This window comes from Apteryx mantelli, chromosome 3 (genome assembly GCF_036417845.1).
Source record: "Apteryx mantelli isolate bAptMan1 chromosome 3, bAptMan1.hap1, whole genome shotgun sequence".
NCBI classification, from domain to species: Eukaryota; Metazoa; Chordata; class Aves; order Apterygiformes; family Apterygidae; genus Apteryx; species Apteryx mantelli.
In genome coordinates this window covers 112,064,060-112,088,715 of record NC_089980.1, presented here as the reverse complement: position 1 = coordinate 112,088,715, position 24,656 = coordinate 112,064,060, and the positions used below count along the sequence as shown (strand labels likewise).

The 24,656-nt window shown below is 35.7% G+C and overlaps 1 protein-coding gene across 1 annotated transcript in view; it reads right to left on the bottom strand.

Annotated features, from left to right (window-relative positions):
• Positions 1–24,656, bottom strand: part of HMGCLL1 (3-hydroxy-3-methylglutaryl-CoA lyase like 1) — an 81,432-nt gene that overhangs the window by 43,376 nt on the left and 13,400 nt on the right. The window contains 4 exon segments of the mRNA XM_067294825.1: positions 5,151–5,299; positions 6,694–6,789; positions 11,831–11,938; positions 12,926–13,003. Coding sequence (XP_067150926.1) covers positions 5,151–5,299; positions 6,694–6,789; positions 11,831–11,938; positions 12,926–13,003 — 431 coding nt within the window.

Here is a 24,656-nt window from a genome sequence, read left to right as displayed (position 1 = left end):
TTCTGGATGATGATCGAGTCAATGCTAGTGCAGCTGTAGCAACAGTAAGACATGCAAAAGCTTAAAGTTTAGTTTCAACTGTTTGAGTGCATTTTTCATAAGATTCAAGGATTGTCAATGATTTACACTCACTACATAAATTCTAAATAGCCAGTAAAAATAGTAAATAAAATTTGAACCCCTTAAAATTATTTTTGGAAGTATTTTTCAACTGCACAAGTAAGGAGTTAGGGCAAAGCACTAAATTATCCATTTCCTGAAAATAAGTAACACTTTAAACAACAGTAGTGCTTTAGAAAGGAAACAATCTCTGTTTTGAAAATAATATAAATACAATTTATGCATATTAATATTTTTACTACCTAAGTAATTCAAACAAAATATTTAGCCTACAAAATTTACATTAGAAGCCAAACTGTGTAGCTGTGGGAGTTTTCTTGAGCAAAGGCTGCAGGTTTTTGCTTTGGTTCTCCAATAGGGTGATAAAAATTCTCAGTGCACAGAGTGCATATCATTGTCCACCGCTTTATTCCGTGTTATCTTGTACCACTAAGCCTACTAACGCGTTTATTATATCTATTGTAATTTACATAAATTACAAGGTGCTAATCCTTGGTCTATGCACAGGTAGGATCAGGTTCATCTGTTCTAACTTCAGATATCAAAGAAAATCATCTACATCTCATGTCTTAGATAGGCCATCCACAGGATTACTAACAGAGGATAGGATCCAAGCTCCTTTAGAGCCCAAAGGAAGGATCACCCTGAGGGTGAATCATCTTATCCAAAGGTAGGGACTTAAAGCATGTATGATAAATAGCCTGAAGGCTGCCTATCCAGTAACTAAAAGCAAATTTAGGATGACAAGCTCAGACTTAAATGCCTCATGTTACAATGATAGTTGTAAACAATATATAATTATCATAATTAAATAAAGCCACTAAACGAAATAAAACCTGAATCTCCTCAAAATTAAAAAACAATCAGTAAAATAATGAGTACCAATTCAAAATACTGAATGTAAACTGAAGTATCTAACATACCATCCTTTTATTTCTAAAACGGTGGCTTTGACAGTATTCAACAAAAACTCCCAAATTCCAGTTTTAGGAACTCTAAGTTTCTGCCCCTCTTTCTATGGCTGCTTGACTTGCCTATGTGACACTCACAACACAGATCTGGAAAGAACATGACATAAAGAAAGATTTGCCAGAAAGCCCTGACTGTTTCAGCATTTAGAAAATTTTGCAGGGGATGCACAAATGTTTTAGGAAAATGCCACTTCTCAAATCTGTCACTCAAAACAGCCTTTTCAGTAGCAGCTAAATAAGGGAGAAGATCATAAATCAAAGGCTTTGATAGCAGATTTTTTTTGATTGTTACCTCTCCAGGAAAAACTAACCCCTTGATTGCAATGAATATTTCTACCAAAGCTGTTCCTAAGTTTCACTTTCTGATTATCTTTCCTACACCTCATTTTCACTTGGGAGGGGAAGCCCTGTGTTTATATAATAGATGCTTGTGGAGTTTTACACTGTATTTAAGCAGATTAATCATTTAGAAAGTCTCCTAAACATATTGCAATATTTGGGAACTAATGAACTAATTCCACTCAAATCCTAATGAATTCCCTACAGAAGTGCAGACTTTTGTTGGGTGGTACAAGAGAAATTATGTTTCGATCTTCTAGAATTAAGTTGGCATTGATGATCTACTTCCATAATGTTCCCCCTCACAAATATCTGAAGTGCTGTAAATAGATTTATTTACTTTCTCAACTTGGAACCAAAACTGATGCTTCTTCTTTATGGGTATTTCTTTGATTTTTAACTAATTAGAAGTTTTAAGTCTACCTCCAGAGTTTTGTTAAAGTACTATGATATCACCATTAAAATAAAAGTCCTTTTAGAATTCTGTATTTGTATGTTCTTGCTACTTGCTCATATTTTCCTGGTGTTCAGAATTCTACTCTACCAAAGACAGTACACTGGATTTTAACAGAAAGTACTGAGGTAGAAGGACACAAAACAATCCTTTTGATTTTTTATTTCTGAGCAATCATTAAGTCTCAGTGCTTCTTACAGATTCCCACATTTCTGCAACTCTTGAGGAGTGCACCTCAGTCAGTATGAATAGGGAGGAACAAGACTCAATGTATCACAATACTTGGTAATTATTCTCTTGAAAACATATTTATCCAGATTCTAATGCATAGCAACAATTTACTTCTCATTAATAACTATTTTATCTCCTTTAAAGATCTCTAGGAAGGATTTTTTAAAAGGCACTCAAAGTTCAAACAGTTTGTGTTAACCAGTTCTCTTTTATCTTCTAACTTACTAACATGCTCAAAACTTTCTTTTCAGCATATTCATTATACTGAAATCCATGTTTGGTCAACGTTTTAGATGCTGAGAATTATTACATCAGTTAGTTTTCTTTGTTATGAAATAAGGATACATATTCTCCAATTTAGATTCTTAACATATTCATAGCAGATTAGCTATTTCATTATTCAATTATTTTAGACTCCCCCAGACAAATACCAGATAGTCTTCTCCTGGTAGCTTACTGATTTTTAAAGTATAACTTTAAACCAGCATCTTATTTCTTGATGCTTCAAACTCTAATTTTAGCTAGAACAAACTAGTTCCAAAGCTAACATCCTGTGGTGAAAATAGCTGTAATATAAATTTAGTTTCTCCTCAATATTATTATTCTCTCTAATTGGATTTTTGACTCAGTTATAATCTCACAAATCCAATGATTCTTTTGATGGCTTACTCATTCTGAATGATTCACTTTTCTTAGACCTGTAAGCATGAAGAAGAAAGCTACAGATTGAGTGAAATTAAATCAGTTTCATTCATGGCTTTGAATATATGTGCTTTGTAATATATCTGATATTAAGCAGTCCAGTGTTGAAGCATTGTGTAACGTATTGCATGTGGCATGACACACTTACTGAAAACATCCTGTACGTACTATGTGAAGGTTGCCTAAGTTTGCATACTGGTGTGAAATTACAGATTTTGGTATTAGATGCACAAAATACACACTTTTAAAAAATAATCTGACTATATTTTCCCTGAGGTCAATTTTCTCATTTCTCCTCATCTCTGGATTACTGTTTTTTCTCTTTGCTTCATTACCTGGTACCTTATACCCCTCTCTTTGTGCCCCCTTATCTTGTTTTCCTTCTTTTTATTCTTCATTATTATAATATTATTTTCTCTTTTTCTGCTCTTTCTAGCTGACAATTTTCTGCCTCTTATTTCTTCCTCTCTGCCACATAGAGTTGATCAGGCAGTAGACAATAAATGTATGGAAACACTGTAGAATTCTATCATGGGAACAGTCATTTCCATCATGTCAGTGCATAACAGCCAGAATAACTGCTACTGGCATGCTACAAATGCCTTAGACATACATTATGTGGAAAAAAAGCAGCAGGTTGCCACTTTATTAAACATGTACAAACTAAGGCAGAGAAGACAAGTTACCATTTCATGCTTCAACATCAATCTGGAGTTCACAACAGGGAGCTTCCTCAGCATCACGACTCTACATCTTCTGCTGCAAAGTCCATTTGTTGACACTCATAGCTATCCAAACATACAGACAGTCTACAAGCCTTGAGGATTCCCTTGATGGTAGCCTGGCTCTGTTGTACGATTTGGCTGAATTTTGGTAGTGAAATACAGGAATATGAAACAGAAATTATTGCCTGATATGCTGAGACATTTGAGAAAACCAGGAAACAAAAGTTTTTACTTAAAACTTTCACCAGTACCTAAGGTTATGTCTTCTCTGAATTGACTGCCTGTCTCCTACACTTATTTGGGAACTAAAATTTAGGTATCCCTGAGCTTAATCCTCCTGAAGAACCCAATTTGCTAGTTATGTTCTCAGCACAGAATTTAATTTCAGAAAAACATGGCAAAGAGTAGTGCTAAAGATCTTTTAAACAACAGACCTTTTGTAAGAGGTCAGGAGGACAGAGCTTGATTCTACCTGAGAGATTAGTAGGTAGGTAGAGTATTTAAATTCTGGTACAAGTTTTTATTTCTTAATCCAGTGAAAATTCTTATTTGTTTATCCAGTAACTGTTAACCTAAAACACTTAACTAGACCAGGGAAAAAGGCCCCAAGCATGTATGAGATATGTGTTAAAAATCCCTGAGGCTGAGGCAGAACTAGAAGTCAGATCTCCCTTTTTCAAGGCAAATGCTCTAACTACCACTGTATTATGCAAAAAGTGAGCAGTAGCATGACCTCATCACTATTTCTGGAGGAAAGAGAGATCCCAGTATTATTCCCAGACAGGTTTTCAGGCACTGAGTCTCTGAGGTACCTACCTCTATCTGCTTTCAGCTACAGGTACTTCCTGAGCCTGATGTAGTTTCTCTTAGTAACAGACAGTGGATCTGACTGTTGAGTTTCCCCTTAAATCTATGTGAGCTTTTTTGCATTCACAAGGATTTTCACAAATAACCTTAGATACACAGTTTTGTGTAATGCAATGGAAAATGCAACTGAAAAGGAGAGACTGCTCAAGGGCCAGTATCATTCAGGAGTAATTCAAGTTTAAAAGAAAATACTCAGAGAAAGATAAATACTAGAAGAATTAAGAGTTTTATGCACTATAGACTCCACATACTGCAGCACTTGGAGTTTCCAGAATAACTTTTGTCAAGAATTTTTTTTTTTTGTAGGAATAAATTTGTTCCATCATTTTTATACCTTGATTCTATAATGTATGAATTGATATATAACCAACACTACATAAAATAAAAATATGCAGAATATGTTTCAAGGTTCAGCAGTGTTATGAGTTCTTAGCAGCACAAAAAAAAAATTCTGTCATCTGTGGAAATAAAATTGACTAAATTTCTATAAGAAAATAGATAATTATATACAAAACAATTTATTTCTTGAAACTTCCAAACAAAATTAAAGTTACCAATAGTAGTTACAAAATATAGAGCAAAATGCTAAATATATTCAATTTTTTATAAATCATTTTCATAACAAAGACTATTATTTCAATTGGAGTGTAAAAATTTGATAGCATACTTTTCTACTGGTACAGAAAAAGAAATCGTAACAACTCCAGTAACTATGAATTACTTAAGAATCTTTATATTTACCCACGCACTGCAATATTCATATTTCTTGCTGCTTTAGCAACTTCTTCAAATTTGTCTATGCTTTCTTCAATTGAACAATTAATATTCATTTTGCTAAAAGATTCAGATGCTGCACCAAATACTGAGACTTCTGTAGCCCCTGCTGCAATCTGAAAGATATATTTCAATAAAACAGAAGAGTAACAACATATTAAAAGATTAAATTGTTTAATTCTGTAAAATATTCTAGAGTTTTAGTTTTAAGTACATTAGAAGTCTCACCCATAACTAAAGTATAAATGCAATTTTAATTCCAAATGTTCTTTAATCTATTTGCATGTTAAGAGATTGAAACTAATTTTATGAATTCACATCACTATGGCATATTTCCTTCTTCGTCTTGTCAACTGCATAAGCATACATTTTTTAAATGATAAATGTAGGTATTAAGATGTAGGAAATTATATAAAATCCAACCATGAAAATAACAGTGATGGATATTTATATTTCATTTTTCAAAAAAGAAGGAGATCTCATAAACTCTGTCCATCCTCTTTATGAATGGCAGGAAGTCACTCTCATGCTTAGGACAAGCTCTGTGACCTGCACATGTCCAGGGTGGCAACAATATCTGCTTCTGCAGAATAACATTTAAGCTTCAGCAACCCTGACAAGAACAAAAATCTTTTCCAATGGAAGGGAGAAAATAAATATCAACGAAAGAGAATTCAGGACTCACAACTGTTTTACTTTCACTGTATCACCAAATAGGGTATAGAGATATAGCAGATATAATTCAACTCATACGGCTACCATTGCGGACTAAGTGTAGTATTATAAATCTGACTACATTGCTATAGCTAAATCTCCTGTGTACACAGGTCACACATGCAGTATAAAAACTGAATCAGACTAAGCCATAAACGTCCAACAAGGAGTATGCATTCCAAATATGGCTTGTCCTAGATCCAAACAAAGTATAGAAAGCATGAAAACTCTTCAGAAAACAAAAAACACCTGTAAATATTTGACTATCAAAATGTATTGCTTTAAGAAGACTGAAATGCTCTGTTTTTGTAAGTTCTAACACTTCATTCCGAGTTTATTATTTTGAATATGTCTTGTATGAACTGAAACATTTAACAGTTTTTGAATTCTACTGAAATGGGTTCAAAATTTTAAAAAATCTAATATAGTCCTACAAAGCATTTTCATTTAATTGTCTCACTACTTTCCAATAAAATCCCATTTTTCAGAAACTCTTCTAGGACTAACAAGTCAAAGAAAGAAAAGGAATTTTCTTTCTCTGTTTATGGAAGCATCATTCATAGCAACTTGCAAAGACTGATTGGTACCGCTATTACAATATGAACATATAGTATTTAATGTCATTCTGTAAATTTGGTCATTTTTCACCACAGAAACTGACAGGTTTTTATTAAAATATAGCTTAGTACTAACAGAACAGGGTATATGATATTAAATAAGTAGTTTTTGGTACTAAACTGAAAGTATCTGAAATATGAAAGCACCAATTATAGACATCTTCTAGAAATGCACTTACAGCAGAATGAAAACCTTGAAGATTAGGTGTGAGAACAGGATATTGGACTCCAGGATGCCGCTCAATGCCTCTCATTACTTCTTTGTGATCTGCCATCTAAAAGAGATAAATATTTTATTATCAGTTATTTTCTGATTTTATATAGTAAAGCAGAAATTATCTTACATTGTATTTTTGTCTTCATTAGGTATACAGTTCGTAAAAAAGTATAACAGCAAAGTGGTTAAATAGAGATTGTACAACAACCCATTTTTTACATTTCTTAACTTTTGAATACTTGAGGCGTATGCTTTCAAATTCTATATTATTATAGAACTGGAGATAAAATTTCCAGAGTGTTTCTTTTGTATCTGTAAAAAACGTGTATTGATAAAATTGTGATCATGTGGATTACTGCATTTTTAAACCTACTTCAACAGACTCAACCAGTAGAACTAACAGAATAATGAAAATTTCAAAACCAACAAAACCTTTAAAATTTTCCACAAAATTCAGCATGACTGAAAATGGCTAAAAAAGACTTTAGTCTTAAATGTAATTGAACTTGAATTCTACTCAAAATGACAATTGGCATATCTGAAAAGACTAATCACAACAAAACTATTCTTAAAATATATAGCAAAATCCAGTTCTTTGTATAGTGTAACTTCTTAATATACTTAGAATTTTCTTTTAAATAGAAAAAAATTCTGTTTTATTATAGCAAACAACATGTTATGAACAGGTCAAAGAAAACTACCTTATTTAAGCAATTGTTTTCATTCACAGTACCTAACTGCGCAAGCTGCATCCCTCTGAAGAGAAACTATGTCTTTTTAAGATATACTTATGCTTTTCTCATTCATGATTAAATATAGCTCCATGTACTAATCAAGAAGATTAATCAGAGACTTATTCATGTAATAAACTGTAGATTATTTAGACCAGCACATTTTCTTGAAAAAAGTGTAGGAAAAATGAGTTTATGTTTTAACAGTGCCCATGTCTGGAAACAATAAAATTAATAAAGCATATCCCTCATACTTCATGTCTTTAAAACTTTGAGTTTTAAAAAGATAAATCTGAATAGTGTGCTTTCAGTGCTGTTTAAATCAGCTCTCACATGATCATATCTTCCAAGCAAACAATACTTGCTCTGATATTAAATTGCCTTTCTGATTAATTCTTTTCAAACTGATGAAAAGTCAATTTAGGACTACCTTAATAAAAGATATATGAACAACAAAGCTTTTGTTACACCTTATTTACAATGGGTAATATACATTGACAGCTTTGCAGTATCACAGTTCTAAATATATGAGATATTAAATTATACCATATCAATAAGTGCCAACACTACTGGCATCCTGGAATATTCACGTCACTGGTTTCCTATTATGAAAATAAATGTATTAAAAATATCAGAAAAATGCATGCATGCCCAACATATGTCTGTAAAGAAGTGGATACATGGTATGGAAAGCGCCTCATAGCTATACACAACTAATTTCTCATCAAGAATCAGGCAGTGGCACAAAGCAACTTTTTGTAATTGCTTCTATGTAAAGTAAATCAGTGCGACCACCTAACATATGTGATAATCTCACAAAAATACATTCTATCATGCCTTATTTTTAAAAAACAATTTTTCATTCCTTAATAGAAACAGTATCTACATTTCTCAGGAATAGGAAAAATATTTGAAAACAAGTGATTAATTAAATGGCAAATGTTGGAACTAATTCCATACTTTAAAATTATAGCCTGACTTAGAATATACTAGAAAACCAAAACGACAGCGTTTCAAACAGCATAAAGCTGCCAGGTCCAAGTAATATTTTATGTATTACATTTGTCCCATTGCTATTTTTCCTGTAAGAAAAAACTATTTTAACACATATTGCATGTTATAAGTTTTTAAATTGTAGTAAAATATTTCTTTTCCAAATTTCTTTAAAAATAAGCTTTTAATGGTAGGTATTTATAATTTTGGGCCATTTAGGTTATAGGTGTGGGATCCTGTTTTATATGGCACCTTGCTACTGCGGAACTTTTTCTTTTAGCTTTTTTCAGCAATAAAATCTTTGCCAAAAAAAACACTGGGTGGGAAACCATAAAAGAGCTTTAAAATACTAAAAAAAGAAATAAGTGAATGAGTGATCTAAACATAACCAGGAATTCTATTCCCATGACCTACGAAAAGAAAAAAGAAAGGAGCACAGAAAAGACAAAGTCAAGACTGCACTCCCTATCAAAGCAACACAATCTTATTATTTAAATTAAAAACATTTTAAACACAAATTAAGCCATTAAAATAAAGTACTCAGACTTGAATTTAAGATAAGAAGGGATTGTTCTTTTTTTTCCAAAACTGACAAAACCAAAGCTAAACTTGGTACTCCTAAGGGCTCACAGGAAAAGCAAATAATTAAACAAGAAAGGAAGAAATCTACCTTTGCTTTAGACTTTTCATTCGCATATTTAAAATCCCTACACTATTCTCTGTTGCTGTAACTGCCAAAGTGTGATGGTCCTTGGAAAAACCTAGCCTAAGCACTTCTAATGGAAACAATCTCAAAATACATTGTTGTGGTGTTGACAACTAAGAAATTCTGCGTTGTCACTGTTCTCTTCCCCTTTCATTTTATCCTTCCTTTGGGCCCTTCCCTGGTGGTTCCGGGAATACTGAAATAAATTGAGAGCCCATTAGAGAGTGCTGTACAGCCAGTCTGCTCTGTAAGCTATTGAGCAAGGTAAGTTATGAGCCTACCACGTTTTTCTCAGAGGAAAGTCTGGAACACAGTCCAGTCCCAGGGCTCATTCTCAGTTTAAAATGGATAAACCTTTTATACATTTTGACAGAAGACAACAAAAAACATTAAAAAATTTTTTTTGTATCAATTAATTTCAAGTTTTACTTCTCAAATAATGTGTGTAGTCCTTACTAAACATCAAATGTTTCTGCGGCTGCAAGTGTGTAACTTCTTGAAAATGAGTTTATATGATATAAACAAGGATTGACTTATTTCTTTACCTGCAGGCAATAATTAAGTTTGCACAAACAGGAGCTACATAGTATATTTCAGAACTAGGCCTGCATTTGCAGCATTAAATCTCAAATGAAAACCTGGCACCTCTACTGGCAATATAGTTTTGCTGCTGACTTCAGAAAGGCTGAGATTTCTGTTGAACTGTAGCAAAAATAGAAATTAATTCTGGAAAAGCAATGAGCAAATTATTACAATACATCAAAACTCAGTATGGCCACTGATAGAGCGCTAGATCTGTAAAATAACTAAGGTGCCTAACAGCTACTACATATGCCAAAGTCCCAAATTTAGATCTTTCAAACACATTCCCCAATGTGGAAAATTAAATTTTATTTAGGGGAAAGAAAAGAAGTATGTAACTTTTCTGTTTTACATCAATGTTTATTAGTTCTCAGAAGAGTAGGAAATAGGTAGGAGCAACTTTAAATTATATTAATGACCTATCACCTCAGTTCTTTAGTCTTTTAGCTCTTTACTTCTTACTTACAGCTGATCGAATATTTAAATAAAGTACAAAATAAAACACAAGAGTACTTCCCTTGTCTCTATTCTACAAGTACAACATAGCACTGAGCATAAAGAATGTTCTGTATATTAGTGATTATTGTGAAAAGTCTCTGCCTCTTTCAGGGCACATTCAAAATTTGTGTAAAATCTGCAACGCTGCTCCCTCAATCGGAATCCTTCAACATGCAAGTGCATGTGTGTCTGTTCGTATGTGAATGTTTATAATGTTAGTGTTTGGGCAAGGACAACTGTATGGTAGATATATACATGAGAATCACAGAATCACAGACGGTTGAGGTTGGAAGGGACCTCTGGAGATCATCTGGTCCTACCCTCCTGCTCAAACAGGGTCAGCTCAAGCAGGCTGCCCAAAACCGTGTCCAGTCGGGTTTTGAACGCCTCCAAGGATGGAGACTCCACAACCTCTCTGGGCAACATGTTTCAGTGCTCAATATACCAAACACAGCAGATACTCAAGGAAATTATGTTTGGGTTCAGGAGAGTGTCAAGTTTCCATGACATTCCACATAACCCCTAGGCCTGGGAAGTCTATCCCCTTGGCTGGTGCCAGGGAGCATTGCTACGAAGTTTCCCCTATTTGCACAAACCCCACACACCTAGCTTTCCCTTCTTTGATTGTAGGCTCTGTATTAGTGTTGCTTCCACAGGAGGTCCCCTCCACCATGAATGTTCCACAGAACATGCTCTCTCCCTGCCTGAGAAATACTGCGGTTGCATCGCAGCCAAGCTCACGCTTGGCTCTGTATCCTGTTGATTGTACCTCTGTTCATTGACTCTGACTCAGAGACTTGACTTCCTGGCTTGACCTTGTATCTGCCTCGTCGCTATGGACTTGCCTGCAGATCTGTATGCTTGACTTCCCTGGTTACCTTCACCAGACCTGCTCTGCTCTTGGGTGGGACTGCCCCTTTGTCAGTGAGGCCACAATCTCTGCTCACCTTGTTATCATTGGCTCCCAGTTCCCCATCTTTTGTGAAGCCACCTGTCCTTGCTGCTCCCTAACTCTGTTGACTAGATTTAACCAGCTTCCTGCCTAGCTTGCTGGCTTTTCTTAAAACTAATTTTTTTGACACTGACTGTGTCTGCATGTACTGCAGATGACCCACAGGTATGTAAATCAGGTAAAACATTAGATGGCAGAACACCTTATAATTGGAAAGCCCTCATGTTCCAACAAATCTTTCAATGGACAGATGAAGATATCAGAAGTTCTTTCAGTTTTAAAACTTTATCAATATTCAAAAGAACCTGGTGAAGTGTCCAAGAAAAAGGAAATATCTGTGCTGCAGTATCTTGATATTTTTCACTAGAATATAACTTGTGGGACAAAGAGATAGATAGATAAAGATATGTATATGCTTTGACACCTTACTACTTTTCAATAATTTGCCCAACTTCAGTGGACCTGGATAAAACTGTAAAACTTTTAAACTGTGTAAATGGTGTAAATTTTACAAAAAACAACAGATTACTTCTGTCCTATTTTCTTGTATAGTGAAACAGGCTAAGGCATTAGAAAACTACATTGCATGGAATAGCATTTAAATTTAAATAGTTCTAATGGTGATGATTTTACATACCTGAGGCACCCATTTGGATGAAACAAAACTGGTCACTTCTATTGCAGGCAGGCCTGTTTTGGAAAGCTGGTCGATTAACTCAATTTTGATATCAGTTGGGACTATGACCTATGAACACAGAGACATACTATAGTAAAGTATTCCATGCAGTAAGAATCTTTTGGAAGAGAAATGTTCTTAGCACATAACCAATACTTTGTTTAAAGTAATGAACTATGCTTATAACTTATACCATATCTATACCCTTTACTGACAGTAGGAAACTACCGCACAAGAAAAGCACTAAGCAGTGTACATGATCCTATTCCATTTTTTGTCCATCACAAAAGAATGTGAAAGCACTTCCATGTAATTGCATATAGATCTGGCCTCACTGATTATTAGTAACCAAATACCAGCATACCAAAGAAGTGACAAAGGAAATAATAACACAGAATAATCCAGCCAAAGGAAAAAGAAAAAAAAAAAGCCCCACAGTTGCGGCAGAGTAATTCTTCTATTCCGTTAATACTATTAACACTGTTAACACCTTTGTCATCAGTAAGAACAGCATATGTAAGCTTAATCTATTTGCTGAAAGAGGTGACTGCTTTGATACGTGCACCCTATTTACATAGTCTCTTTTACTTTTCTTCCATGCTTCCCTACCACCCTTTGGGCAAATAATATCACAAAAAGAGTACTTTTCTTTCTTACACACCAATTCAACAGGAAGCATGATAATATCTATTGTATTATTACTACTATAGTAGGACATGCAGCATGAACATGTTATGAAGAGAGCCAGTGTTTCAAGATGTTTATCAATTATGTTATGACAGAATGTAATTGGTTGACAAGACAAATTCCAGAGAAAAAATGCAGGATGAGTAACAATAAAACTAGTTAACCAAGTATAGCAAGAAATAAGTATGATGTAGTATCTGATAAACAGTAATATACTTTTATACTAATATACAAGGCATTAATATATAAATAAATATACAAATATATTTATAGTGCATAATGAAAAACAAATGATTAAATGATATTTCTACTTTTCTAATGGCAATAATGCTTATATCCATGTGAAAAAAAAAAAGAGAAAAAGATTACTTTTTCATTTTGTAAACCATCCCTTGGCCCAACTTCTACTATCTTCACATACTCAGGCAGTCCAGATGTTTTAGATTCCTGAAACAAAAATCACACAATGAACACAAAACAGTGAAGATCACTAGGATCAAAGATACAGCTTGCACATGTCTTCTTACATGATTCTGGGTATGAAGTCATTTTATCAACAGTAAATTTGCTCACTACCCTTAAAAATTTGTGAGAACATGTTCCGCACCTTGAATTAGGGAATAAAAGTTAAAAACAGAAGTTATCTCCATGCATGCTCCATTGCTCCTCTGAGGCCACAAATGTTTATTACAAGAACGTAAATAAAACCATAAATGACCATTGTGTTTTACAAAGTGAGAAATAGTCCCATTTCAAAAAGCTTCCAAACAAACGATCCAATCCTCCAAACTTTAACTGAATGTTCTCAATTTGCAGAACAATTACTTCTGTGTAAATGTTTGCAAGACAAGGCTATAAATCTGAGCAGAGCAGAGAAATCAAGAAATCTTGAAGAGATTATTAATGAAAGATGAAAGTAATCCTTCTGTTTGAAGATGAAGGCTTTAAATAAGGATTTAAAGGAGACCAGGGAAGGCCCCTGGTAGACAACAAGAAGAATTTTCCAGGTGTAAGTGCAGATTTGAAAAGGTAGGAGGCTGAGGGTGAAAGGAGGAAAGGAAGGCAGCAGTAAGGTCAAAGGGCTAAGGAGAGCATGGGGAGCTGGAGGTGGGGGAAGGAGAAACAAGAGCAGAAAAGCAGGTGAAGGGAAATGAATTTTATTATTTAGCTGGTCTGTTATTGAATCAAGTTGACAGGTGTGGCAGTTAAAGTAACCTGGGCTTTTAAGTCCTGAAACAGTTCAGAGCAGTTGCTCATACTGACCCAAAAAAGCTGTGTGCCTTTAAAAACAAACGGAATGGCTAACTTTGGGCATTCTGCCAGGGCCTATATGAGTAGAGGGGACATACACATGCAGCCCCATCTGGAGCTCGGGGAGACACTCCGCTTTCTCTTATTGCGCTGAATACAGAAGCCAATCCAGTGTCTTCATTCCAATATTTCAAGCCCTTGATGGGATTAGCGCTAGCTACTTGAGAGACTGCTGCTCCCTCTACAACCATGACCTCCCCTGACAGTTAAATTCCACTGGAACAATGAAACTGTCAACTGGGAGGGAAAGGCGCCCGGATGCAGAAGTCGGAGCTTTCACAGAAACCAGACGCAGACTCAAGAAGTCATTTGTGCAGTGCGTAAATAGGACCACTAATCTCACAACATTCACAACTAGATGAAAAACTCATTTTTCATCCCTTCCTCATTAGCATCATCAGTGTAGCTTCAACCAAACGGCTGATGGTTTCTCCTCACAGTAATGGAAAATGAGCCATCTGCACCATACTTTTACAGCACCTTTGGTCCCCCCCCCCCCACACACACCAATTTCAGTGCCCATGGATTAAAGTAAGTTTTCTACAGTAACAGTCACAATACCAGCTAAAATACAATAAACATTTTTCAGAGCATTTACTGTATATTTATCTAGGCACAGTAAAAAGAATGGGAAACAGCTGTATAGTATCTATTGGATCACGGGGAACATCTGGTAAGTTAAAACTTTGTCAGGCTGTGCTAAGCCCACACTCACCGACAGCATAAACTTACTTAAACGTGAAGGTAAAACTTTCACATCTGCTGCATATTGTTTCTTTTTTTTTTAAGTTATTTTCATGAATATGGCACAGCTTCAGCACTAAGGGCATAAATCTGGGTTATTTCATGATTATCAGATCCTTCTTGTTACAAGACAAATGCCACAGCTGTACTATGAATAAAGCTGTGACTGAAAATAAAGGGAGCTAAAATAGATTATGTAAACCAAAACTTAATTTAGAGCATGAAAAATGTCCATAAAACTTTGGTGGCAAAAATGTTCAATTTCTAGGCCAAATCATGTAAATCCTATTCAGTGTCTACTGTGGTAAAACTTCTGCTGAAATCAAGGGCTATATCTGTCTTTACAGAACAGTTTATACAGCTATATCATTTGCCATTTCAGTAGCCATTCACATAATCATTTAAGAGGATGGCTGGAGTCACTGGATTTCACAAAGAACCGAAATCTGGAATGGACGTTGCAGAAAGGCAATGAGTATTGACTTTTATTCAAAAGTATTGATTTTTATTTTCCATCTGTGATAATACAGGTGTATAACCTCAGTCAGACATAGTCCTAGTCCCTCATAAGACAGGGTCTTCATGCTGGTTTTCCTTGTAGCCCTTCTGCCCTCCAGTCCCACCTTGAATTCACCATTCTCGAACGTGACACTGAGAAGTGTGTACAGGTTGATTCTCACAAGAGCCACCTAGCAGAAATGCAAAGCCTTATTACAGACAAATCCTTACTTTTTCCCAGCTCATGAACTAACTGCTTAGAGTAGACTTCTTGGCTCTTAGTCTGCAAGTGCCTTGCTTTGCACTGAATTTAACCTACTTTCTATTGCTCCTGCCTTCATGGTCACTTAGTTCCTCCTGTATGGTATCCAGCATGCTACTGACAATGTCTCTTGTCTTTCTGTCATCAGCAAATTTTACTACCTTAATATTCTACAGGGAACATATTTGGACTAACGTGATTACTTTATTTTAGCACAAACATATATTATTCCGTAAATTTGGTCTAGTAATATTGAGAAAGATGTTAAATAAAAAGATCTGAGGAACTCCACCAGTAAAGTCCCTTCAGTGTAATAAATCTGCTTTTAACATTATCTCGTTTCCAGATTTTTACTCACCTCACAATTCCTGTTCTCATCCTCCTCTCCAGTTTAACTAATAACTTGTTATGTTGTATTGCTGAAGCTTAGATAAAAAGCAAGAAAAAGGGATGCAGAATACTTAGATTCAGTCCCATGTTGCATATTTATGCATTTTACAGTACATAATCATTGGAAAAAAAGCAGAAATAAATCAGAGACTATATCACTACACACTCTGTTTTCTGCTAAAATGACTAGCATTTTTCTCATTTGGTGGCCCAAGTTCAGTAAGAGGAGGAAAGAAGTACCTTTTCACCCTAATCTCACCTGTTCCATGACTATTTAGTAAGGTAGTGGTTAGGACATCCTTCCAGGAAGTTGGAAACCTGACAATGTTTTCTGGAAGGAAATGAAAACAGACTTCCTGATCTCTTGGAAAGTCTTCTGATCATAGTGCCACACTTGCAGAATATTTGAATACCACTTAAAAACACAGCTTAAGAAGTGACCAGTCCATTTTTGTGCTGGACCCAATGCTACCCATAGTCGTTAGGCAAACTCCAAATGCACAGAACAGACTGAAGTCTTTATGAACTTATGCAAAGTTTAAGCACTTTTCTGCTCTCTGGATGGCATTAGACCTTAATCAGGACTCAGACATCCAGGATCAAGGCTTCTAGTCCCTCTAACTGTAGCATTCCAAAGGTACAACCATTTGGGGTAAAAAAGAAGAATTTTCAGAACCAGCAATGAGACATACTTAGAGAATTTTAGGTACCTTCAATTATAGTATTAAACAGTCCACAGAAAATAAATAGAAAAATGAAAAATAGTTTGTATATTTTAAGAGAATCCAAAAAGGGTGAATGTTACAGAAATGCACAAGTATTCATTACACAAGTATTTATTTCACTAAACATGTCATGAAAATCTTTCCTGTTTCAGGAAAAATACTGAATAAAATTACTTTATAAAAAGTATTTTCATGTGAAAAAGTATAAAAAGTAGTTTTTGTAGATATTTAGAGGTGACTGTTTATTGAATTATATACTGGCTCTGTTAAAAAGTAATGACTACCAAAGTACAATGTTTGGAATATCAAAAAGGAAATACTTGACATAAAAGACTAAGGGCCTGGAATTTGTTTTTTCCATGTATCAAGCCTTGCCAAGGGAGAACAAAAAGCATATAAAACCACAAAAAACTGCCTTCCTCAAAACAGAATACAGCCAAAGATTCTTTTTAAAAAAATTGAAAAACGAAAGCCATACTATTCAGCTTCAGACATTGTATGCCAAATTTCTCTATGGAAACATTTTCCCTGAGTTACAAATAGCTGAAAATAGGAGTTTATTACAGAAAACCCTATTAACCCTTAATTAGAGCAGCATAATCTTCTTAATATAACCATAAATGTAATCAAATTGAATAAACACACTTTCTTAAGCTTTGTCACTGCTTCAGAACTTCTTGTAAAGCTGCTGACGTTCCGTCAGCTTTCTGACTTTCATTCCATGCAGCTTGTCCATACGGGCACTAATGGCACTGACAAATACTCCCAGAATTTTTCAAAAGTAACTAATGGCACCCAGAAGTAAGGGAGAAAAATTGTCAATCTTTCTAGCCAAGCAAAGATGAAGCTCTGCTTTCCGTTTCCACAAGGTGGTGTTCTGGCACAGAAGACAACTGTGCAAAGGTAGACAGATCCATCTTGCAAAAGGAAGAAATGTTCCTGAGGTTTTTAAACTAGGATCAACAGGGAGGTGGCATTGTAACTCCATATGTACATGTGCAGTGACATGGACAAATGCCTGAAAATTGGGAGAAGGCTCTAAGATAAATAATACAGTTGCTGGAAGGAGAACAAAGAAAACAATGGTCAATCTTCTGAACACATAGATGCCTCTAAACTTTACAAGACATAGAGGAAAAAAACAAGAAGAAATTAAAATGTTATTACATAAATAATAATTGAAGTGGCATTGCAGAGACCTGTTTATACAGTTCACACTACTGGAAGACAGATATAAAAGATACTCATTTCTAAGTTAACTAGGGAAAAAAGAAGGAGATTCACCAGTGAGATGTAAGAAAGATATACTGATATTCAGAAAATAGTGGGACACAGACCTGATGATTGTTCCTAGATGGGACAGTATCAGTCTTCCTCCCCTAGATGGGAGGAAGACTGATATTCTATTGATAGTTTACTATACCAAATCAGGATAAGCAGATGTATGCAAGCATTTAAGGGTGATACATCCTCCTAGACTGGAGAAGCAAGAATCTTCTATTTTGTACTGTACTTTAGATTGGAAGAGAAAGAGAGAGGATACAAACTGTGCAAAAATTTGCTGGACACAACTTTTTAACACAGTAGATAAAGCAATTTCTGGAGTCTCGTGAGACAGCAAAAGCCAGCTTCTGCCCATCCTGTATCATACATGCAATGAGTACCCATCACAGAACTTCTGTCACATGATGCTGACATGACTGTTGGAGAAGAGTAGCCAGGCACAGGCTGCTACCAGCAAAAAAATTCATCAGCCTTTGAAAGGCTTTCAGTAAGTAAATTATTCTTATGATATTATTGAGTTAGAATAGAAATACCACAATCAAAGCAGCTGCAAGTGCATTGGACAACAGGATTAGAATTCAAAATTCCCTTAACGCACTTAAAAAAAAAAGGTATTTGGCTAACAGAAAATGGTGAGTACCTGATTGAATAGTTCTATAGAAAAGGACTGGAACATTAAAAGGGCTAACAAACTGAATGAGACATTAACATCATGCTCTCAAGGAAAAAAAAAAGAAAATGAAATGGCAAACCTAATTCTGGGATATAAACAGGGATGTCATAGGTAAGACACTAGCCTGACGCTTGATGAGTAGAAATACTGTGTCTAGTTCTGGGCTCCCTACATCAAGAAAGAATCGAATCAACAGGAAAGCATCCGTAAGAGCGCAAAATAGCTCTCCACAAAGGACAATGTGAAGCCATACCTATCCATAGGCATTCTGCAGGCAAACAGTGCAATTCTACCTGGCCCTTAAGCAGGTTATAGGAAAGGTGTAGAAAGCTCTTAACACTCCAGTAACCCCCCAGTAAAACAATACAAAATCTTGACATAAAATGGCTTTAAATTATTTAATCAAGATGCAAAGTTATCATCCGCATCACAAATACCTCCAATACTTAATCCTTACGTAATTGTTCATCTTTTACATTTCTCTATTAAAGGAGCTTGTTTTCTCAATATGCCATGAACAATCCCAACAAAACCAATAAACAACTACTGACAAAAATTCATTAATATTAGCCAAAAGATAAAATGCAAGTAAATCACTACGGAATGAAAATAGTTAAATGCAGAGATAAAATATCTGAAACAAATTACAGAATTGTTGATGTTGGAAGAGACCTCTGGATATTGGCTAGTCCAACCCTCCTGCTCAGATCAGGGTCAGCTAAAGCAGGTTGCTCAGGATAATATCCACTCAGGTTTTGAATGTCTCCAAGGATGGAGACTCCACAATCTCTCAGAGCAAACTGTTCTAGTATTTGACCACCCTCACAGTAAAAAAATTTTTTCTTACATTTAAATGGAATTTTCTGTACTTCAGTTTGGGCCCACTGCCTCTTCTGTCACTGGGCACCACTGAGAACTGTTTGGCTTCGTCTTTTTACTCCCCTCATCAGGTGTTTATAAACATTGTTATGATCCTCCCAATTCTCTTCTTCAGGCTAAACAGTCCCAGCTCTCTCAGCCTTTCCTCATATGACAGGTGCTCAATCCACAAACCTTTGTGGCCCTTTGCTGGACCCACTGCAGTATGTCCATGTCTTTCTTGTTCTAGGGAGTATACTCAAAACTACAACTTTAGTCCACCTCTTCAAATTTAATTTGAATGTGCTTAGAAGTTTGCCAATATTTTTTATTAGAGGGCTTGTGTGACCTCATGAAAGAGTAGTTGTTCAGATAGATCAGGAAATTATCTGAACTGACTAGGAATTCACTGTAGAGATTTGCATTGTAAAGTAACAACTCTAACATTTCTACTGTCATTTCCATTAACTATGAAATTCTAATATAATCTACCAGCACACTTAGGAAATTGTTGCAACGTTGTTTATAAGGAGATATAAGTCATTCATATGAAAACAGAAGAAACAATTATAAACACAGGAAATTCAGCTGAACTGCAAATGTTTAAGTTGCTAGAGTGGCCAGTTGTTCAATTTAACCCTGCTCATAAAGAGGACTTTAATGGTGAAGAAAAAGGTCATAATAATGCAAATGATATTAACTAATAATGAGAAAAATCTACAGCTTTTATTTAGAAATTACAAATGAATATTTTGGAAAAAAAATCTATCAGGTGGGTGGAAGTTTAATGAACTGACAGTTCAAAAGGTAAAAAATGACATGAGCAGGGAATGCTCTTGAGCTTGTAAAAATCTTGCAGATTTTTATTCTTTTTATTTTTTTATTTCTTTTTATTTTTCTTTTTATTTATATAAGAATATTTTATTCTTAACACAAAACTACAAAATTCAAGTCACACTCCAATCTACACTACTCACGGACATATGGCTATAGATAAAAAAGCAAAATACCATCTATATATTACTATGCCTTTTGGTAAATGCTTTAGAATTGGACTTCCAAAGCTACAGAAGAAAAGATTTAGAGTGATATTCAGCTCAAGGTTAAGCTACCTCAGCCCATTTCTGTTGCCAAAACATATGTACCTAGAGTCATTCTGGACGACTTTAGAGTGATGGCCTCCAAGTGTTGTTCAGGAAGGGCCCAGGTCCCATTTCACCCATTTGCTGTAGGCCCCATTTCAACTCTGTCATGATGTCCAGACACTGTAGGGCATCTTAAATGGCACTAGACACACCTGTTTAGGCAAGTGAATTGAGCTTCTAAATTGTTCTCTACATGTAGATATCTAAAGACATGCTAGATTTCTAAACTACCATTACAGCTGTATAATTTAATACAGCTGATGGAGCATAAAAAGTCCCGTTCATCCTGAAATTGACACCTAGTGGCTGATGATCTGCAATGCCAGGTTCATTTAACTGTGCTTGACTAGGGGACTGAATGCTATTCCAGAAAAAAAGGGGCTCCTTTACATGTTGTATCAGATGTGCCTGCCCCATATGAATGTCTCATATACCCTAGGTGTTTCAAACGGCACTAGGCATCTATGTTTAGGCAACTGAGTCCTGCCCTAGATCTCTTCTGCCTATCAGAGGAACTCACAGCTGCTATAGGCACCTATATGCCTTCACCTACGTGTCTTAATCTCAAGTAGAAATCTGCTTCAGATGAACTGTATATCACCTAATGAGGAACAGAGCAAACTCCTTTTGAGTTCCTCCTAGAGCTCAGCTAGTGATGTCTTCTTTTTCTCATTCTAAATGAAGTTTTCAGCCTTCTTTGCCGATAAGGTTCCCAGTCTATCCTGCTGCTGCATTTCATCTTTGCCTCAAAGCCCTTCCTCACAGGATATTCATCTACAACCCTGAGAATCTGGAAGACAGGTAAATACATAGGACAGAGGAAGTAACACTCCCTCTTGCAGCAGATTGTTTCAATCAAAAACACATCCTCATCAACTGCTATCTTACAGCCTTATACAACAGCAGCTTTCCAGGTATAAGAAAGGCAACATGAAGCACATATATCAGTCCAATGAAGAGGATTCTAATTCCTGTTTCAGGGCCCCTCTGTGGAGCAATTGACATGGTTTCTGTCCTTCTGCCCAAGCTACTAATTCAGAAGCAATTTAGATCAGCTGAATTCTTGCCTCTTGTTTCCAAGTAACTCCTCTGTAAACATACCATTCACACGTCAGTTTGTGAAGTGGGAGTATAGTAAGAAAAATCCTCAGATAACAGATGTTACTTCTTGTCCTCCCACCAGCTTTACTCATGGTTCCATTACGGTAATGTAGTCTTCTCCATGTGAGGGCCCTGAAGGCACTACTAGGTCTTAACGTCCCTGACCACCCTCACCCTGGGACCTCTCCCCACACTTCTGCCCATTGACACAGGGTTCCCCAACTGACTTCCAGCTTTACCTCCCTCAACACTATGGACCTGTCTGGGGGTCACTAGGCTGTGGCTGACCCTGATTACCATCAGTGGGCCTAATCCTGATCTTGACTGACTGACCCACACTCCCAGCTCAACCTTGGACCTGCCTTATCACCACAAATTTGCCTGATGATCTGGACTCTTGGTTGAACCTGGCTACCATCTCCAGTCCCGCCCTGCTCAGCTCACTTGGGTACTGCAGGACCAGGCCCTGGTTGATGAGACCCCTGCCCTGCCCCCCCTGTTCACCCTTGGCTCCCCTCCCTTAGGGAGCAGCTGGCCCTTGCTGCTCCCTGGTAATCAAACTGAGAGAAATCTCTTATTCTAGAGTTTTTCACAATATCTGAACCTTGCTCCCTGACATCCAGCTCAGATATACATGCCTCAAGCATTTCTTTACCCCAAGTGGTTATATATACTGGGAGTAGAATGGAGTCTACTTCTCCCTCTCTTTGCTCCTTTCGGTCAATAGTACCTAAAGAGAAAGTTTAAAGTGACAGTTTCTAATGGCTGTCACTTAAGTATAAGCTTTTTTGATGGAGACCATTAATGTCATATGCTCCAGATTAGGGCAGTAGCAGTTGTAAACTCCTGAAAGTTATTGTTTTGTACATTAACTCTCTCTGATCCTGCTGCATCATTTCCTTACATGGCGGAGGATACAGTGATCAGTGGCTATGAGAATAATCCCAACGGATAATGTGTTGTCCAAGCAACAGACAAGGGTCTTTTTACAATCACAGGCCTCTGACAAGAAAAAAAAACATACCAAACTTCCATCTAATAGTAAAAGAGTTCTATCTGTTAAACAAATACAAGTCCACTCATAAAAGAGCAAATTGAGGCACAATACACATTTGTATTAAATCACTTCCTGCTAAGAGAATCACTTACTAAGTGTGCAAACTGATTTCCCAGCATGATACCTCTCAGGTCTTAGTAATATGCAACAAGAGACCTCACGTATTAACAAATCAAATAAGCAACTCCATTCTATATGGAAGTATATTTCTGTCAGGCCAAACACAAAATAACACACTTTCCAAAAGCACTACAGAGTTAATAAATCAATATAATCTCTGTCTGCAGGAGTCAAACAGAGGGAATAGGAGAAGGAACTCCTCATTTCTTGGGATATTTTTCTTTGTACTAGATCAGAAGAGGTCAACTCTCACATTTCACTTTGTGTGAAACTCCTGCTGAATATTGTTTTCTTTGAGTTGGAGTTTACCCCTTCACTTACAGTGCGTGTGCTTAGCCCCTCAGAGATGCAAACAAAACCTGCAGGTGCCTCCAACATATAATTTGCCTCACATAACCAATTCAAGTGAACTCAGCTTGAACTGTGAATACACATAAACTGAAATCCTGACTCCTTCCTTTTTGTTTAATTGAAAAGATATTCATATATTTGAATGCTGTCTGGAGGTGTCTACTTTCACTTTTATTTTAAAAGCATAATAATAAGTTCTAATATCTTATTTATCCACATGAAAGTTTGAAAGTTATTTCTGTTTTTCTTCTTCCATCACATCAAAGACTAAACTGACATTCATTGTTATCCTATTCCTCATATTCCTTTTTCTTTAGGAAGTGGCAAGTTCGGAAATAATAAACACGGTTAAAGTTTCCTTATTGTTTTTTTATCATGTTGTGGTTTTGGAATACATTCTGAAACTACTTCTCTTAGTTAAACAAATTACATGGGCTGCCATACTGATCTTGCAACAATATTATCATGCATTTTTTTATAACTATCTCAGTTTCTTTATAAACTGGACTTTTTTTCTGATTTCTCCATTATTTGAAGTGAGCACAGAAGGTAACAATATACCTTTCTGGATTAAAGAGCAACACTGAACTACTACACCAAGCATGTGTTTTTCCCAGTAACAGCATATAAAACAATGAATTGCTAGCCTATAATTGCTAGCTTTTTAAAGACTTTTGAATTGTATCTGAACAGACTAGTTAATTCCATCGTGGCCCACACCCTCTTGGTTATCTGCTCTGCGATACCATGGCCATTTTCAAAGAATATAATCTCACAGTTTAGTTTGAAAGAAGGCTGAATATCTACTACAGCTGCACTGAAGATAAAGCTGCAGTGGGTACCTACCTCCTCCCATCCTTCACTGTTTTAAAAGTCAAAAACTAATACTAAAGTACCATCATTCCAGGGTTTGGTTCTGATGATGTCCTTGCTTTATAACTTTTCATATACTACCTCCAACCCCACAGACTGTGCAAAGAACAGGTACAGTGAAATGACAGAACAGAATTTAACTGACGGTTATACCTCAGATACACAGTAATGGTTATGCTGGATAGAAAGCTAACAAAAGCTGTTTCCCAGCCTACATAATGGCAAACAGCAGCACCTACTAAATCCACCTAATCAAAACATAAATATTTATGGTAAAACATACCCGATTATTACATAAAATATAATTATTAGTATTGCTTCAAATGTTAGATATACATATATTCAGGAAAAAATATATATAAAACATAAAAAAAATTCTAGATTTATTATTAATTTACACATTTTAATGTTTTAGAATCTTATTCTTCTTCAGATATGCTAATACTTTTGATAATTTAAATAAAGTCTGTGAAACTATATTGGTAAATGTGTAAAATGAATATGATGTTAAGATAGTTACACATTCCTAGACATCTTTCCCTTTAGTAAACAAAGGTGAGAAATGTGCACACTGTGAAGTACATACAGTTATGCATTTTAAATTGTAATCATCAAAATCATGATAGTTCATGCTCTATTATAACTATACTGCCAAGGACAATGACCTATTAAGTGTCAGTAGAGAGTCACACAAACATTTCTGGTGGT